At 38.3% G+C, this 19,015-nt stretch overlaps 1 protein-coding gene across 1 annotated transcript in view; it reads left to right on the top strand.

The window, feature by feature from the left end:
• The window catches only part of THSD7B (thrombospondin type 1 domain containing 7B), a 1,243,680-nt gene that overhangs the window by 645,281 nt on the left and 579,384 nt on the right, over window positions 1-19,015 (top strand). The window contains exon 9 of the mRNA XM_055572703.1: window positions 842-1,039. Coding sequence (XP_055428678.1) covers window positions 842-1,039 — 198 coding nt within the window. The remainder of the gene's footprint in view (window positions 1-841; window positions 1,040-19,015) is intronic.

Raw genomic sequence — 19,015 nt, 5'->3', positions numbered from 1 at the left:
CTATGATCCAACAGATGTTGGCAATTTGATCTCTGGTTCCTCTGCCTTTTCTAAATCCAGCTTGAATATCTGGAAGTTCTCGGTTCACGTACTGTTGAAGCCTGGCTTGGAGAGTTTTGAGCATTACTTTGCTAGCGTGTGAGATGAGTGCAATTGTGTGGTAGTTTGAGCATTCTTTGGCACTGCCTTTCTTTGGGATTGGAATGAAAACTGCCCTTTTCCAGTCCTGTGGCCACTGCTGAGTTTTCCAAATTTACTGGCATATTGAGTGCAACACTTTCATAGCATCATCTTTTAGGATTTTAAAAGCTCAACTGGAGTTTCATCACCTCTGCTAGCTTTGTTCATAGTGATGCTTCTTAAGGTCCACTTGACTTCGCATTCCAGGATGTTAGGCTCTCAATGAGTGATCACACCATTGTGGCTATCTGGTTCATGAAAATCTTTTTTGTATAGTTCTTCTGTGTATTCTTGCCACCTCTTTTTAATATCTTCTGCTTCTGTTAGGTCCATACCGTTTCTGTTGTTTATTGTGCCCATCTTTGCATGAAATATTCCCTTGGTATCTCTAATTTTCTTGAAGAGCTCTCCAGTCTTTCCCATTATATTGTTTTCCTCTATTTCTTTGCACTGATCACTGAGGAAGGGTTTCTTATCTCTCCTTACTATTCTTTGAAACTGCATTCAGATGGATATGTTTCCTTTTCTCCTTGCCTATAGCTTCTCTTCTTTTAAGATGTAGATGTATAAATAAAAGTTTCATCAATTTCCCGGCTGCTGCTTCTTTTCCTTTGCTAGATCAGGATGGATCCTCAGAACCTTTTGTTCTTTTTTGTTTTAGGTTTTAGAATGAGACAGCGCCATGTCCTCATGGAATCTACGGGGCCTGCGGGCCGTTGCCCTCACTTGGTGGAATCTGTTCCCTGTGAGGATCCTGTGTGTTACCAGTGGCTGACGTCAGAAGGGATCTGTATCCCGGACCATGGCAAGTGTGGCCCTGGACATCGCATCCTGAAGGCTGTCTGCCAGAATGAGCAAGGTATGACTCAAAGAAACATGGAGATTGAGTAATGTCTGCCAAATAACACATCACCACTCTCAGATCATCTTCCACAAGGAGAGAAACAGTCTTTCCTAGTCTTGAATATCCATGTTTGAGTTGATGACAGTGACATATTTCTGCAGAGAAAGTTGCTTTGACTTAATATAGAGCTGTGTGCTCTGTAACAGAACACTGATTATACCTAAATGCAGTGCAGAGAACTCAGAGGGATCTCTGGAGTTCTTAGTTTATTAAGACATGCACAGTACAAAAATTGTCTGGAGAACCTCCAACTCATTAATACAAAAACAAGATTTATTTGTGTTTATTGATGTTATTATGTAACACGCTTTTTATATGTTATCATTTTAAACAAATACCACCTTGTAAACTGCAGGGCTGAAGCCCCCTCCAGGTTAAAAGGAAAAAAAAAAAAGTAAAAAGCTGCATCTTTTCAGTTATATAGCATTAGATTAGAATCAGTTCTAGACATAATACTAACAATTCTAAAGAACTGTGTTAAAATATAAGTTGTCAAGATTAACAAAACTCTTAAAAGTGGTGTCTTTCCTTCATCACTAAACTTCTGGTACAGTGGTTTTGTGCAATGAAGGGTGATTTAGCAAATACATAAGTCACATGGAAATGAGAAAAGTGACATTTAAAACCTGTATCTTAGTATTAAAAAAATATTCAGTCTCCTGGAAGAGTATCGAGTATGTCTATTAATCAGTCCTGTCATGAATAGTCATAATTTATAATACTCATGGTGTGTGGAGTGAAATGTTTTGACTTATGGAGTGAAGAGATCCACAGAATAGAATGAAATTACAAAGTGGATTTAGAATGGATTTTAGCATTCACACAGGGTTGGCATTCTGCAGTGTATTAATATTTCCTCTTCCCTTCCTTCCTCTTGCCTCTTCTCTCTCATACCTTTCTTTTCTCCATCACTTCCTTCTTTCTGTCCTTCCCTCTTCCTTTCTGCCTCCTTCTCTCCCTCCATACATCCTTCCTTTTTTAAATCACTGCCATAATTATACAAATAAACATTTATCAACTGATGTAATTGATTACCTCATGAAGCCAGGTAGTTGTTTAATTAAATAGAGAGCCACACCAGATTGTACTAGCTATAGTCCTTTTTGACTAAATCATTTAACAGTAGATTCTAATATTACCAAGCAATTTTTGAATTGTGGTGACATACATGTGAATTATTAACATGAGCACCTAAGATCAATTTTTGAATTCAAAAAGAGTAGAACAGGTGTTTAAAACCTGAGCTCTAGAGTCAGACAGGTTGGAATTTCCAGTCTGCTACTGTTCTGGTAGATGGTCTCAGAAAACTTATTTAACTGTGGAGACATCTTTTCCTTCAGCTGGAAAGTAGGGATAATAAAAACCTACCTCTCACTCTCAGATTGTGAATTACTTATATGAAAGTGATAAGTGAGATGCCTGGCACATTCAAAATAAGCTGTGAGCTTATTTCATTTGTAATGCACACTTATTGTTTTCTGTCCTAGGGGATTTGTGCAAACAGCATTCTTTTATACTAGTAAAATGGAAATAATAATGGAGATTAGAATTACCATACTAGTTCATCTTCCCAGCCTCTAGCTGTGGAAACAAGATCATTTGCTTGATTGAGACCCAGTGACAGATGACTGTCCAGCTTTGTCATAGCAGGTTTTGAAGATTTTAACAGCTGCTGGGGACTCCTTTCACAGTGTATACTGCCCCTTCTCCAGTATTGCTCAGTGAGAGATTCTGATTTGTAATTAGAAGAATGTATCTGGTCTCTGTCCCTATTCTAGCACACGGCTTGTAAAATCATTGGCATTTCCTGAGCAGTACGAGCAATGGGAGAAGCTTGTGTTATAATATTTGGCCAGTGGTCCTCAGTTCCTGAAATCATGTCCAAAAAGTTGAAATTCGTATCTTGTTATTCACATCAAGCCCATTTCTACCACTACTGGATTTATATTAATGAGGTGACTTTCGAAAAGTACCTAAAGGTGAGGTCTGGTTGCCCCAGGTAACCATGAATAGAAGATTAGAACTTTCAACCGCATCCAGTGATATCTCGGGAAAGGGGAGGGGCTGGAGGTTGACTGAAACACTAATGGCTAATGAGTTAATCAATCATGCCTGTGTCATGAAATGTCCATAGAAATCCAAAGGACATGGTTCAGAGAGCTCCCAGATTGATAAATACATAGATATTTGGGAAGAGCAGCAAATGGAGGCTCTTTGCCCTTTCCCATGCCTTGCCCTATGCATCTTATCCACCTCATTGTTCCTGAGTTTTATTCTGTTATAACAAAATGGTTACCTAGTAAGCAAATGGATTTTCTGAGTTCTGTGAGCTACTCTAACAAATTAATCAAACTGTAGTAACAGGTCATGGGAACTTCTGATTTTAGTCAGTTTGGTGAGAAGCACAGGTAACCTGGACTTGAGATTAGTGTCTCAAGTGAAGGGCAGTCTTGAGGGAGTGAGCCCTTTACGTGTGGACTCTGATGCTACCTGCAGATAGACAGTATCAGAAATAAGCTGAATGGTAAAGCAGCTGGACTGGACAATTTGCTTGATGTGGTGTGGGGAAACCACCCCCGCCTGCACATACATGTACATGTACACCTTGGAGTTGAGGGCAGAACATTTTTGACAGAGCTATCAACTTTACCATTTTACAGCAGCTCTGGAGTTCTATTGCTTATTCCTGTAAAATAACTCATTTTTCAGCATGAGCTTACACTCACAGTTTCTATGGGAGATGTAGGAATTACTACCTGTTCAGATCAGTTTCATGAAGTCTTTGTAGTTTTTAAGTGCTTGGATGGCTCCTTCAAAATTTATGGGGCAACAAGCACAGTCATGGTTACAAAAATGTACTGGCCTCCACGTGGCTGATGTAGTCTTTGATCCAGTGAGAAACTGAAAATGTGGTCTGGTTGCACTTTTTGAAGTCCATCATCTATGAGATTCTAGATGATTGATGACCCCAATTTGCCAGAGAAGTGCTCCTGTTTGACTCTCTGCATATTGTCATAAGGACTTTCCTGGTTACTCGGATGGTAAACAATCTGCCTGCAATGTGGGATATCCGGGTTTGATCCCTGGGTCAGGAAGATCACCTGAAGAAGGAAATGACTACCCGCTCCACTATTCTTGTCTGGAAAATTCCATGGACAGAGGAGCCTGGTGGGCTACAGTCCATGGGGTCACAAAGAGTCGGACACGACTGAGGGACAAACACACGCGTATTGTCATAGCCTTTACACAGTTCCAGAAGTTGACAGGACTTTTGACATTCATTTAAAAGCTTAGAGAGAAAAAAAGGGTTGAGATCTATTCAATGAATCGCCTGTGATTTTTTTTTTCTTTTAACAATTGAGACTTTTATTTACTCTGAGTCTATTGTTTCATAGGCTTTTATTTCAGAATTTATTCATAGGTAAATGGATGAGACCAAAGAAAATAATTTTTTAGTAAAAATTAAACTCAAATCTAGTTGGACTTGAGACTTGCTGTAATTTTCAAGGTTACTTACTTTGTTCTTTATTTTAAGACTTGTCCATATTGACTCACTCCAGGTATCCCTTATACCAAAAGGATTCAGTATCCTTGCAGAAGTGGACAACCCATTCAGCTTGTGGAGCCAAGAGATTTTCTCATAGCTGTGATCAGGATTCTGTAGGACTCTTGACAGTGTCTTGTTCAGCATAACTCCTCTCACTAGAAAGGCATGTTTCTCTTTCCCTCAAAAGTTCATTCCTACCATTAGCTTGAGGACTTAAAAATATCTATGCTACACTGAAACTACGAAGTAGCTGTTATCCCTAAAACTTGTGAGTTTAAAAACGAGATCTACTTTGGATTACTTAAGAGTCAAGTAGTCATATATGATTTTCTACAGGTATCTCTGTAGATATCTAGTACTTTGACCCTTTCTCTATTTTTATTTATCACTGATGCTCTTCAGTGAGTCTCACTAATGTTCCTATTTCTCACCCAGCCTGTGATGGTAACACATAATGTTAGTCAGTAGTGTTTATTTTGAGTAATAAAATCATATCATAGATTATATGAATGAGTATTCTGATATGAAATCTGATTTCTAGTACTTTGGTAAATTAGCTTTGATTTCTGTCCTTTGCACATCTAATAATTATTATGAATCAAAAGAAGTCACTGAGTATAGACTATACATAGGTTTTTCTTGTCTCATTAACAGGTGTGTTTCCTACATCTCAAAGAGGGTATTTAAGTTTCCATGGAAAATTTTTAATTGTTTGGTCTAGTTCTGTAGAAAATGGCATTGGTAATTTGATAGGGATTGCATTGAACCTGTAGATTGCCCTGGGTAGTACGGTCATTTTAATAGTATTGGTCCTTACAATCCTATAGATTATCATACTAAGTGAAATAAATCAGACACAGAAAGGCAAATATCATATGATATCATTTATATATGAAATCTTTAAAAAATGATGCATGAACTTATTAACAAACATAAATAGACTCACAGACATAGAAAACAAACTTACGTTACCAAACGGGAAAAGAAAGGAAGGGATAAATTAGGAGTTTGGGATTAACAGATACACATGACTATATATAAAATAGGTAAATGACAAAGTCCTCCTATATAGCACATTCATTTTATGTAACTGAATCATTTTGCTGTACACCACAAACTAGAATAACATTGTAAATGGTTTATACTTCAATAAAAAAGGGGGGAGCATTTAAAAGTAAATGAAGTGTGATGCAAACTGCAAGCTGACATATATCTCCCTTAGATTATTAAGTAAATTCACTGTTTTCACCTTTGTTTCTTTGACATGTAACTGGTTTATTGTTGCTAGGTTTCACTTGCAGTTGAGAAAGATGTAACATCAGGGGACATCTTCCCAGAGCAGGTTGGGAAAATGCCCATAATGCCAGGGCAGTGGACAGCATTCCCACTGACCGGCAGATGACCACTATTTACCTCTGTTCATGCCTCCATGATGCAAAATGGGCAGAGGACACTGCAGTGCCATTGTATAAATACCAAACTTCCCACTGGAGCGATCAGATTCTGAGTACTCAGCACATATTTTACTCTATAATTTGCTAAATAGGCTGTTTAAAAAAAAAGTGTCTGTATATTTCAGGAAACATGTTTATTAAGGAATAATGCAGCGTACATTCTGTACTTATAGAAAGCAAATATCCATGCTGGAGAAGACTGCAGTACATCAGGAAGAACAAGGTTCACACGCTGACAGGTACATGGAGTTGAGTTCTCTGGTACCTCTGTATCACTCCCTTGCATACAAGGTTTCTTATTTTCACAGTTCCACTAACCTTCTCCATGCAAATATTTTCCTTAAGTGGTATATATGTTTGCACAGAAAGCATGAGAAATGATTTCCCATCATTACAGGGACTTGGCTTTTCTTTTCAGAGGCATATTTCTGTGAGTTCTTGCCTTGCATCATTAACCTTGAACAAGCCAAAAATGTGATCTTTAATCTTAGCTAAAATGGCATGTGTTTGCAATCCTTAACACTGTAGTGCCTTTTCTAGGATGACTTTAATTGGTGGAAAGCATACTAGAATAATCATTTACTTGAGTTGGTTAAAATGTTTAGACATGTTTATATGTCTGTGATTGGAATTGGAAGTTTTATTTTGTTTATTTTTATCTTTAAATTTCAAGAAATATTCTTGGGCTGACTTGTGAGAATAAGGTCAAACTTGATTCATATGGGAATTGGTTGATCAGACTATTTTGTGATTCACCAGAATTCTAAATAGAATCGCATTTGTATTTTCAACTTACTATTTTAAAAAAAAAACACAAACCTTTGATCATGTTGTGCTTTATTTGATTAATAAGCACTGCTTTACTTTTCTGCATATCTTTTTTTTCTTTTTTAAACAAGACTTTCTATTTCAGCATAATATTTATTTTCTTATATTTTAGGAATAAAAAGGAATAGATTATTCATCAGATCAGAGAAGGCAATGGCACCCCACTCCAGTACTCTTGCCTGGAAAATCCCATGGACGGAGGAGCCTGGTGGGCTGCAGTCCATGGGGTCGCTAAGAGTTGGACACGACTGAGCGCCTTCACTTTCACTTTTCACTTTCATGAACTGGAGAAGGAAATGGTAACCCACTCCAGTGTTCTTGCCTGGAGAATCCCAGGGACGGGAGAGCCTGGTGGGCTGCCGTCTATGGGGTCGCACAGAGTCGGACACGACAGAAGTGACTTAGCAGCAGCAGCAGCAGCATTCATCAGATATTTCTTTGCCACACAAGTATATTCATGCAATCAATCAACCTATTTAAGAGACATCATAAAATGAGAGCCATGATAGAGAATACAGTATCTCTAAATTAAATTTCAAATACAAATCTTCTAAAAATTTTGAATAATGGCAGCATTGTTCATATAAACATACAGTTTATTAAGATGTGCATTTTGGAAAGGATAATAGTAATTGGAATTCTATTTTAAAGAAAGTAATTATCATTTCTCCTTTTAATTTTTTATTTATTTCTATTTTGAGTTAAAAAAAAAAAACTTATCTTTGTACAAGGTTTGAGAATCTTAGAAATATGTTACCAGGTGTTCAGAGGAAATCGAAAGAGGAGAGAATAAACATGGGCATGCATTTTATATTAGCAGTGTAAATTTAGAGTAATGACTTTTTGGAGCAGTCAGACTTAGCAAGTACTCTTCTTTCCTGGCCAGATCCTCTTAGCCATACCATGTCTGTGCATGCCAGCCAGAAATTCAACTGACACCACCTGCATCTCTTTGCCTAAGGAATTTCTCCAGTCACTGGAGCCTTTGTTGCTCATATACGCAGTCAGAAGTGCCAGGGAATTAACAGTTCCAGGGAGCAGTCTTCAACCAGTGATTGAGAGGTGGTATATAAATGCCCGTTACCTTACCTCTCAGATGGAATAACCTTGAGGTTATGTTCTATGTTGTATCCTACAATTTGCAGTGAGATGAAGCACCAGTTACTAATAGTCTGATTTTTTTTTTAAATGTACACACTTGGTGGCAGCAGTAAATAATCCACCTGCCAGTGCAAGAGACATAAGTTCGATCCCTGGGTCCGGAAGATTCCTTGGAAACGGAAATAGCAACCCACTCTAGTATCCTTGCCTGGGCAATCTCATGGAAAGAGGAGGCTGGTGAGCTACAGTCCATATGGTTGCAAAAGAGTCAGACACAACTTAATGACTAAATAATAACAATCAGCCTCCTTCCGTTTACTGTCTCACTCCCCTACTCTTGCGCTGGTTCCTTGGCATTATTGCTCAGTAAATACAATAAATAAATGCCCATGATTCTTTGTCACAGAGTTTGGTTGTAGTGCAACTCAAACTGTGACAAGGATACTTGAAAAGATATTTAATGGATCCACTCCTGTGAGAGATACAGGGTTCAATTCAAATCATACCATAGTGATAATGATGTTTATCATTATTATTATTATTAAATATTTTACGTGGACAATTTTTTAAAATCTTTATTGAATTTATTGCAACACTCAGTTCAGTTCAGGTCATTCGCTCAGTCGTGTCTGACTCTTTGCGACTCCATGAACTGCAGCACGCCAGGCCTCCCTATCCATCACCAACTCCCGGGGTTTACCCAAACTCATGCCCATTGAGTCGGTGATGCCATCCAACCATCTCATCCTCTGTTCTCCTCTTCTCCTGCCCTCAATCTTTCCTAGCATCAGGGTCTTTTCAAATGAGTCAGCTCTTCGCATCAGGTGGCCAAAGTACTGGAGTCTCAGCTTCAGCATCAGTCCTTCCAATGAACACCCAGGACTGGTCTCCTTTAGGATGGACTGGTTGGATCTCATTGCAGTCCAAGGGACTCTCAAGAGTCTTCTCCAATTGCAACATTGCTTCTGTTTAATGTTTTGGGTTTTTTTGGCCCTTAGGCCTGTGGAATCTTAGCTCCCTGCTGCTGCTGCTGCTAAGTCACCTCAGTCGTGTCCGACTCTGTGTGACCCCATAGATGGCAGCCCACCAGGCTCCCATCTCTGGGATTCTCCAGGCAAAATACTGGAGTGGGTTGCCATTTCCTTTTCCAGTGCATGAAAGTGAAAATGAAAGTGAAGTCACTTAGTCGTATCCGACTCTTCGCGAGCCCATGGACTGTAGCCTACCAGGCTCTTCCGTCCATGGGATTTCCCAGGCAAGAGTACTGGAGTGGGTTGCCATTGCCTTCTCCTTTAGCTCCATGAGTAAGGATCAAACCTGCACTCCCTTCATTGGAAGATAAAGTCCTAAGCACTGGACTGCCAGTGAGGTCTCCATGATGCTATTTAAAAATCACTTTCTAAGGAAGAAATGATATAGTTTCTCATGTGATTTCATTCATTATTTTGAGCACCTCCTACTGTTTATCAGTTGTTGGGTAATATCTGAAGGGCTTCAGTGTGCTGCTTGTGTCCTTCCTTTGAAAATGTAAAACAAAACAAAAAACAACTAAACATCAGTGAATCCTATTTCTTTCCCAGTTAGACAGTACTGGTAACTTATACCATCCTCCTGAGTCTTGTTTTCCAACAATCAAGTCAGTTTGTGCCTCTCAGGGGAGGACTAGGTTATTCATATTTTCATTTTGTAGTAATTCCAGAGGGTATTGGAATGTTTTTGAAGAAGAACAAGAAAAACAGACTCTTCTGAATATTAGCAGACTTATTTGTGTAGAAAAATTGGGTCTGAAGTGAAAGGGGGACATGTTGCTTTATCTCCTTTTTTCTAGGTCATTGGTTCTAAAACTGATTATATATAAGATGGATATTATATATCCATCACTCAGATGGATAATAAAAATGCAAGATTCTGACACTGCCTCCCCCAACTTCATATGCTGATGGTGCTGGTCCAAGGACTGTACTTTGAGAAACTCTGTTCTAGAAAGAAGGGGACCTATGGGCAGCCTCATCATGTTAGTATGTAGCAGAGGTAGACTGAAATAGTGAAAGACAGGTCTTATATTTCAACATAATCAGCAGTGATATTGATTCTAATCTGTTTTTTTTCTTCTTTCCTGCTGGGAAACTTTTTCTTGAAATTTGTGAAATATATTACTGTCATTCCAGAAGGAAGCAGTGAGTAAATGTTCTTTTATTTCTTTATTGTTACCTAGATGGATTACTGAAAGATCGAATGGTGGAAAGCAATAGTGTACTCTTGCAGAAACAGAAGACATATAATATATGAGATGAGTTATTTAGGTTTAGAGGAGAGAATTTTCATTTCCCGCAAGCTATCTTTCTCAGACCACCAACTGGTAGCAGTTTGGTGTCAGTGTCCTTACCGATGGAAGTGTGGTGATGACAAATACATTGTATTAAGTTTTGAAATGAATCTGGCATTGCAGTTGAAAGTGCCAATAAGATCAGGCTGCTATTCACACTACAGGAATCAGACTGCAGAGGAGATTAAATTTGAGAGTTCCTGTAGCCAAGTTCATCATTCCCTTTCATTTAGATGTCTTGCAGTGAAATTAAAGGTGAAACTTTAATAATGTTTGGCAATGAGGGGGATCCAAAAGAGAAAAATAAAGATTTTATTCGAATCAGAGTTTTCCCATCCCATCCATATTTGAGGGGAAGGTGGTGAGTGGATGTAAACTGGTGAATCAATTTAAATGCTAAGGAGAGAGGAACTGCAATGCGGTTTTAAATATATTTATTGTATGTTGTCTGTTGATAAACAGGTATTGTATTTGAAATTATTTCCTCTTTCCACTCTGCTACCTACCCAGATTTTGCAGGACAGCTTTTGTCTCTTTTCTCTTTTACTGAGATGCCTAAAGAAATGACTGTTTTCACATCACTACCCAGCGGTATTCCGCAATCAGACTAAATATAGTCTGATTTCTCCAGATTTATAATATTTAGAATAGCTTAGAGTAAATTGCTTCCTGAGTGTGCCTACGTCTCTTATAGAAAGAATGCTTCCTTTTCCTATCTCTTCTGAAATTCTCACTAGGCAATCAACTTTCTGTTCCCATTCTTTATGATTCAGAAAGCAAACTAAATCATAAGTTATACTGATGCTTCAAAACGTAGCTCATATGATTAAGCGGTCTTCTTAGCCTTTCAGTGGGAATTACTGTGAGATCATCACCATTCCCATGACTTTCGACTTTCTTTTGTGTGTGTGTGTGTGTGTGTGTGTGTGTGTGTAATAAAGTTTTATTAAAGTATAAAGGAGATAGAGAAAGCTTCTGACATAGGCATCAGAAAGGGGCAGAAAGAGTACCCGCTTGCTAGTGTTAACAATGAGGTTATATAATCCAAAGAATGTCTGGAGGTTGTAAAGACCTCATCAGACGTACTCCCATAGTTTACATTTTAACATAACACTGTCCTCAGGCAAGATACATCCTTGTAAATACCAGGTCTACTCCCATAATTAACATTCTAAGATAACAGAAGGTTGAATCCAAAGTCTGTCCTTAGGCAGGATACATTATTGTTATATAATCCTAAGGAATGTGAAGAAAGAAAAAAAGTTTGTCCTTTCTTCCTCCTTCGACTTTCTGAATGTACTCTGAATTTTCCCTATTCCATTATGTGTTCCACTAGTATTCCTAACAGGGGTTACTTACAACATTAGTCACGAAGATGTAATTTTGATTTCATTTAAAATGCATTTTAAAGTTGTATATGGCTGTTTCATTTGGTCTTTGGGTAGATATTCCTGACATACCATTTCTCTGTTTTTTTTTTTTTTTTCCTCTTTGTAAGCATAGGATAAGTAAAGAACATGGGTTAAAACACGATGCTAGGATGACGGAGTCATTTCCACTGATAAGATAGCTAATATGACTCAATTAGGATATGCAGTAAGAGGCTACCTGTGCTGTACCCACTTCTGTGTTTTCAAGAAAATACAATGAAATAAATCTACCCTGGAAAGGCTAATCTATCCCACACAAAACTAATTAGAAGAGCATTTTTTTAGACTTATATTTAAGAACATTTGTCTTTCTAAATTAACTGATGATTCAAAATTGAGAGTTATTAGTGTGTTACTCTTTATGCTGCATAGTTTATTCCATACACTGAATTGTGTGCTATGCCCAAAGAATCGTATATTTTAATTTTCTGTGAAGAGATATCTAAGAGGTAGAAACAAACAAAAAAAAATTTAGAGAAATCATATATTTGATAGCAAAGAAACATAAAGTAAAAATGTATTGAAAGTTAATTTAGTGACATGTTAAGACCATGATACTTCTCTTACTCTGTAGGTAGATTTCAATCAACCACAGATATTTTGGGAATCCATAGCTCACTGTAAATGCTACTGCTACCTGTTACTTCTATCCTAATTTGCCTCCACAATCATGATCATGTTATCCCCTTGTTTGGAAATGGTCATCCTCCTCTTCTTTCTTTGGCCAAATTCTTACTCATCGTTTAAAATGAGTATTGGATTGATGTCCTACAGAAAACCATCTCTCTACTCCCACTTCACATCTTTCAACTGGCTTGGAATCTCAAGTGAATATTACAGTTACCACCTATCACCAATTCTATGTCACAGTCAATAATGATAATTCCATTTCCTTTATAGATGATTAGTTCAGAAATGTGTCAGGTTAAATATGTTTGAACCAATGAGATGAGGGAAGAGGGAAATGAGCAAGGCAGGGAATTTAAATTGCTGTCGTAATCCATTGTGTAATTTGGCTTCAAGATGAAGGCACTGCTGCTTACAGAAGGCAGAGATGTGAAGACCCCGAGTCCTGGAAAACACCACTGAGCCACCGACTCGACATTTTGAGCCCTGGCTGTAATGTTAGTCAATAGATTTCCTTATTATTAAGCCAGTTTATATCAGCTATTACAGAAATCATCCTACTTGATAGGGTGACTATCTTCTGTGTTCTTATAACACTTTGTGACTCAGTTATCCGTGTCTTTGCTACACTATATTGGAATCATCTCCTCACTTAATCCTTTTTTCCCATTTGATTCTTAACTTCTCAAGGGCAGAGAACTTGACTTATTCCTTATGTTACTCTTGGGGTGATGCTAGAGTGTCAGGCATATTAGAATGTACTCAATAAATATTTGTAGAACTTAAAAAGAGTTATTTCAATTGATTTTCACAGAAGCCCAATTGGGAATTATAATTATTATTTCTATTTTATTGATGAGGGTGTTTTAGCCCAGAGATATTGATAGCCCACTGTCATTCAGCCAGTAAGTTTTCACACCAGAATTTTGAATTCCAAACCTGGGACTCCTAATTAGTAGTTGTTCTAACTGTATCAGTGTCAGCAAATACATATTGCCTGTATCAACACTGAGGTTACTGTGTCTCAGACCCACGCAATAACTTTTATTGGTTAAGATGTTATTTTTTGTTAAGTGAGGCTTGGGCTGAGAGTCATTCTTAATGCAGGACTAAAGGCAACCACTGCCAGCTGACTGGTATAGGTCCAAAAAATGAAACCCATTTCTATATGCACACTAAGCATTTTGACTCTTTCTCCTGGTGTGAGCTAATAGCAAGAGAGAGATCCCTGGATACAATGAAAGCATGAAACCCACACATGCTTCCTGTTTCCATCTGGCACAAAACTGTCTCGGAGTTTGATATATAGGATTTAGTTATCTGTTCTTCTTGGCAACTTTATTTCTAATCTTGATTGTATTCAGACAGCTAAGCAGCACAGAACTTATTCAACATACTAGATTGAGAGTGCAAAGAGAATGAGATTCTCTGAAAAAGGAGATATGTGAAACCATAAAGGAGAAAGTAGAAAAGACAATTCATTGGGGACAGCCAGCTTTTCTCAGCTTCACAGTAGAAGAGTTACAGAGAGAATCAATAACAGAACTGCTAATAACACTGTATCATGCAGTTTTGGGGAGTTTCAGTTCAGTTCAGTCACTCAGTTGTGTCCGACTCTTTGCGACCCCATGAACCGCAGCACGCCAGGCCTCCCTGTCCATCACCAACTCCTGGAGTTCACCCAAACCCATGTCCATTGAGTCGGTGATGCCATCCAATCATCTCATCCTCTGTCATCTCCTTCTCCTCCTGCCCCCGATGCCTCCGAGCATCAGGGTCTTTTCCAATGAATCAGCTCTTCACATGAGGTAGCCAAAGTATTGGTGTTTCAGCCTCAGCATCAGTCCTTCCAATGAACACCGAGGACTGATCTCCTTTAGAATGGACTGGTTGGATCTCCTTGCAGTCCAAGGGACTCTCAAAAGTGTTCTCCAACACCACAGTTCAAAAGCATCAATTCTTTGGCACTTAGCCTTCTTCACAGTCCAACTCTCATATCCATACATGACCAATGGAAAAACCATAGCCTTGACTAGACGGACCTTTGTTGGCAAAGTAACATCTCTGCTTTTTAAAAAAAATATAAATTTATTTATTTTAATTGGAGGCTAATTACTTTACAATATTGTATTGGTTTTGCCATACATTGATATGAATCCATCACAGGTGTACAACATGTTCCCCATCCTGAACCCCCCTCCCACCTCCCTCCCCATCCCATCCCTCTGGGTCATCCCAGTGCACCAGCCCCTAGCATCCTGTATCATGCATCGAACCTGGACTGGCGATTCATTTCACATATGATATTATACATGTTTCAATTCCATTCTCCCAAATCATCCCACCCTCACCCTCTCCCACAGAGTCCAAAAGACTGTTCTATACATCTGTGTCTCTTTTGCTGTCTCACATACAGGGTTATCATTACCATCTTTCTAAATTCCATATATATGTGTTAGTATAATGTATTGGTGTTTTTCTTTCTGGCTTACTTCACTCTGTATAATAGGCTCCAGTTTCATCCACCTCATTAGAGCTGATTCAAATGTATTCTTTTTAATGGCTGAGTAATATTCCATTGTGTATATGTACATCTCTGCTTTTTAATACACTATCTAGGATCATAACTTTCCTTCCAAGGAGTAAGTGTCTTTTAATTTCATGGCTGCAATCACCATCTGCAGTGATTTTGGAGCCCCAAAACATAAAGTCTGACACTGTTTCCCCATCTATTTCCCATAGAGTTTAGTGAGAAGCAAACAATTTCTTTACACAAAATGGTTCTTCCTATTACACCAGTATTCTTAGACCATTAGACTTCCCTGGTGGCTCAGCTGGTAAAGAATCTGCCTGCAATGCAGGAGATCTGGGTTCGATCCCTGGGTTGAGAAGATCCCTTGGAGAAGGGAATGGCTACCCACTCCAGTATTCTGGCCTGGAGAATTTCATGGACTATATAGTCATGGGGTCACAAAGACTCAGAAAGGACTGAGTGACTTTTACTCACTTAGACCATTACTTAGACTTAGACCATTACTATATTTTAACCCACATCTGACACAATAACAAGTTGATATGACTCTTTTAAGAAGGCTTCCTATTTCTTTTACTTCAAGAATGTTGGAAATTATGCTCATTACAAAGAAGGAAAGTAGCCTAGCACTAAAAACAAAGAGAAAATAAAGTTGTAATAATGTTTTAATAGGCATGGTAAGTATGCATGAAATCATTACAACATTTTTCTCAACACCTATCAATCATTGTTTTACTTAACCCATGTTAATTTAATTTTATTCTTTTTTGATTGGAATGTAGTTTCTTTACAATGTTGTGTTGGTTTCTACTGTACAGCAAAGTGAATCAACACACGTATACATACAGCCCCTCTTCTTGGATTTCCTTTCCACTTAGGTCCCCACAGAGCACTGAGTAGTGTTCCCTGTGTTATACAGTAGTTTCTCATTAGTTATCTATTTTATACATTGCAGTGTATATGTGTCAATCCCATTCTTCCAATCCATCCCACACCCCTTACATTTATTTAAATATACTTTAATAGTAATTCTTTGAAGACATAATATCCTTATGACACTGTTCCAGAAAACAAATGGGTAGAAATTAAAAGATGACGAAATTTGGCTTAACGTCTGAATATGTATCCCACAGGTATCTGGCAATGGTGATTAGAATGACAAGCTCATTTTCACTTAAGGCATTTACACAGAGGCTGGAGACCTCCTCTCAGGGTTCCTACAGTGAGAATCTCCACACTATTCTGCCAGAGAGGGTTATTATGTGGATTTTCCATTACCATTTTGGACAGGACAGTTCTGCATTGTTCTTAATTTTCCTACACTTGAAGATGATTAGCATATCCCTTTCCCCCCTTAAAACACCACTTGTCTTTTCTAACCATTGTGTCAGCCCAAATCAAGCCTCATGTATTTTCAGACACCCCCAGAAGAATTTCTCCTGATGGAAAATCAAGGACAAAGAAATGCCCAGTTCATTTCAAAGTTACCAAGAAATGGTTAGGCTTAATTAAGTAATGAATTCTAATGAATTGATTGATTTTAAATACTTAAGACAAATTAAGACAGGGAAATTTTCAGCATATTGTGAATACATTGCAATTCAAAGAACTTAAATAAGGACCATGCTGCAAGTTAAAATTTTAGATTTCAGTAAATAGGAATTTCACTTGTCCAGAAAGGCCAGTTTCATGATTGGTAAATAAGGTTTCTTATGTTACAGGATGTTCCAGGGGATGTGAGAGAAATAATGTGATAGAGAAGTGTGTCTACCTCTTTATAGGAATAGTATTGCATGTGGGAATGTGTTATTGAGATAAGTAGAACCCCTTTCTTTAGGCACCTAGTGGGAGCACAACTTCATATCATTTCCATCAGATATTTCTCACAAGTGCTGCTGAGAGAAACGTTATTAGTCCGTATAGTCTGCAGTCTTTCCCTGAATTAAGTCAGGGAAGAGGAGAGCTGTATGCATGGAGCACATAATTATTGACAACCTATAAATTGTCTTTACAGAATCATATTACTGTGACATCAGTTGCCCATAGTTTTTGTTGTTCAGTCACTCAGTCATGTCCAACTATTTGGGACCCCATGGACTGTAGCGCGCCAGGCTTCCCTGTCTTTCACCATCTCCTGGAGCTTGCTCAAACTCACATCCGTTAAGTTGGTGATACCATCCAATCATCTCATCCTCTGTCATCCTCTTCTCCTCCTGCCTTCAATCTTTCCCAGCATCAGGGTCTTTTCCAATGAGTCAGTTCTTTGCATCAGATGGCCAAAGTATTGGAGCTTCAGCTTCAGCATCAGTCCTTCCAATGAATATTCAGGGTTGATTGCCTTTAGGATTGACTGGTTTGATCTCCTTGCAGTCCAAGCAACTCTCAAGAGTCTTCTCTAGCACCACAGACTCTTTCCCACAAAACTCATTGTCATTTCCTCAAAAGGTCTGAGAGTTAAGTCCTTCAAATTATAAGTAGCAGCATCTTGCATGAGGATATCTAGAAGAAGGGCTGTCTGGGCCTAGATTAAGCATGCTTACCATAACCTGATCACCTGGTGGGCTTTTGTTGAACTCGCTCAGAAAACTGCACTGTTGACCTGACACCCAAATTGCCTCCCTCCTGGATTCACTTCATATTCACTCTCTTAGCTCCTGTATTTCTTCCCTGCCATTTGAATGTTGTCATGTATCCTGGGTATCATCCTCATTTCCCCACTTGCTAAATATGTGACCTTAAGAAGATTACTAATCTTCTTGTCATCTCTGTTTTCTCATGTGCAGTAGAATTAGAATGTGACATACATCATAGGGTTGATGTAGGTATTGATTTGATCTATGTCAGATTTTTAGGACAGTTCCTGGCATGTGGTTACTGCTGCAAAAGTGTTAGCTATATTTTTTATTGCAATTATTATCTTCTATCTTATGTAAATAAACTTGTAAATCCTTACAAATGAATTGCTGGTATAAATAATGGAAATGTTTAGCGACTTGAAGGCAAATGATTACCTAGTATCTAGACTCTTGGAAATAGGATGCTATTTTGTGAGATTTTTAATTTTATTTTTTTACTTTATAGTCAATATTTTGAGCTAATTTTGGGCTTACAGAGGAGTTGCAAAAGCAGTACAGTCACACACTTCCCCCGTTATTAACATCTCACATGACCGCAGTTCAATTGTTCAAAACCAAAACTGAAATTATCACAATAGACCTGGTTTTGAGGGCTAAATAGAACAATAAAAAGGCCTAAAGGAGGATCTGGCAGCTATTTTGATTTTTCTAGAAGTGGATCTTGATTACAAAGAGTTGGGTGTGTGGTAATCTTTAGTAAGGATGTTTGAAAGCATCACTTATCTGTGGGAGAGGGAGAGGGTGGGATGATTTGGGAGAATGGCATTGAAACATGTATAATATATATCATATATGAAATGAATCACCAGTTCAGGTTCGATGCAGGGTACAGAATGCTTGGGGCTGGTGCACTGGGATGACCCAGAGGGATGGTACGGGGAGGGAGGTGGGAGGGGGGTTCAGGATGGGGAACATGTGTACACCCGTGGTGGATTCATATTGATGTATGGCAAAACCAATACAATGTTGTAAAGTAATTAGCCTCCAATTAAAATAAATATATTTAAAAAATAAATAAAAAAAGAAAGCATCACTTAAAAATGATGATGGTATTTTTTTAATTCATTTATTTTAATTGGAGGCTAATTACTTTACAATATTGTATTGGTTTTGCCATACATTGACACGAATCTACCACAGGTGTACACGTGTTTCCCATCCTGAACCCCTCCTCCCACCTCCCTCCCTGTACCATCCTTGTGGGTCATCCCAGTGCACCAGCCCCAAGCATCCTGTATCATGCATCAAACCTGGACTGGAAATTCTTTTCACATATGATAATATACATGTTTCAATGCCCTTCTCTCAAATCATCCCACCCTCGCCCTCTCCCACAGAGTCCAAAAGACTGTTCTATACATCTGTATCTCTTTTGCTGTCTCACATACAGGGTTATCGTTACCATCTGTCAAAATTCCATATATATGTGTTAGTATACTGTATTGGTGT

Source organism: Bubalus kerabau, chromosome 3 (genome assembly GCF_029407905.1).
Source record: "Bubalus kerabau isolate K-KA32 ecotype Philippines breed swamp buffalo chromosome 3, PCC_UOA_SB_1v2, whole genome shotgun sequence".
In the NCBI taxonomy this organism is placed as follows: domain Eukaryota; kingdom Metazoa; phylum Chordata; class Mammalia; order Artiodactyla; family Bovidae; genus Bubalus; species Bubalus kerabau.
The sequence above is the reverse complement of the archived record's forward strand: the minus strand, read 5'-3'. Positions and strand labels throughout refer to the sequence as shown.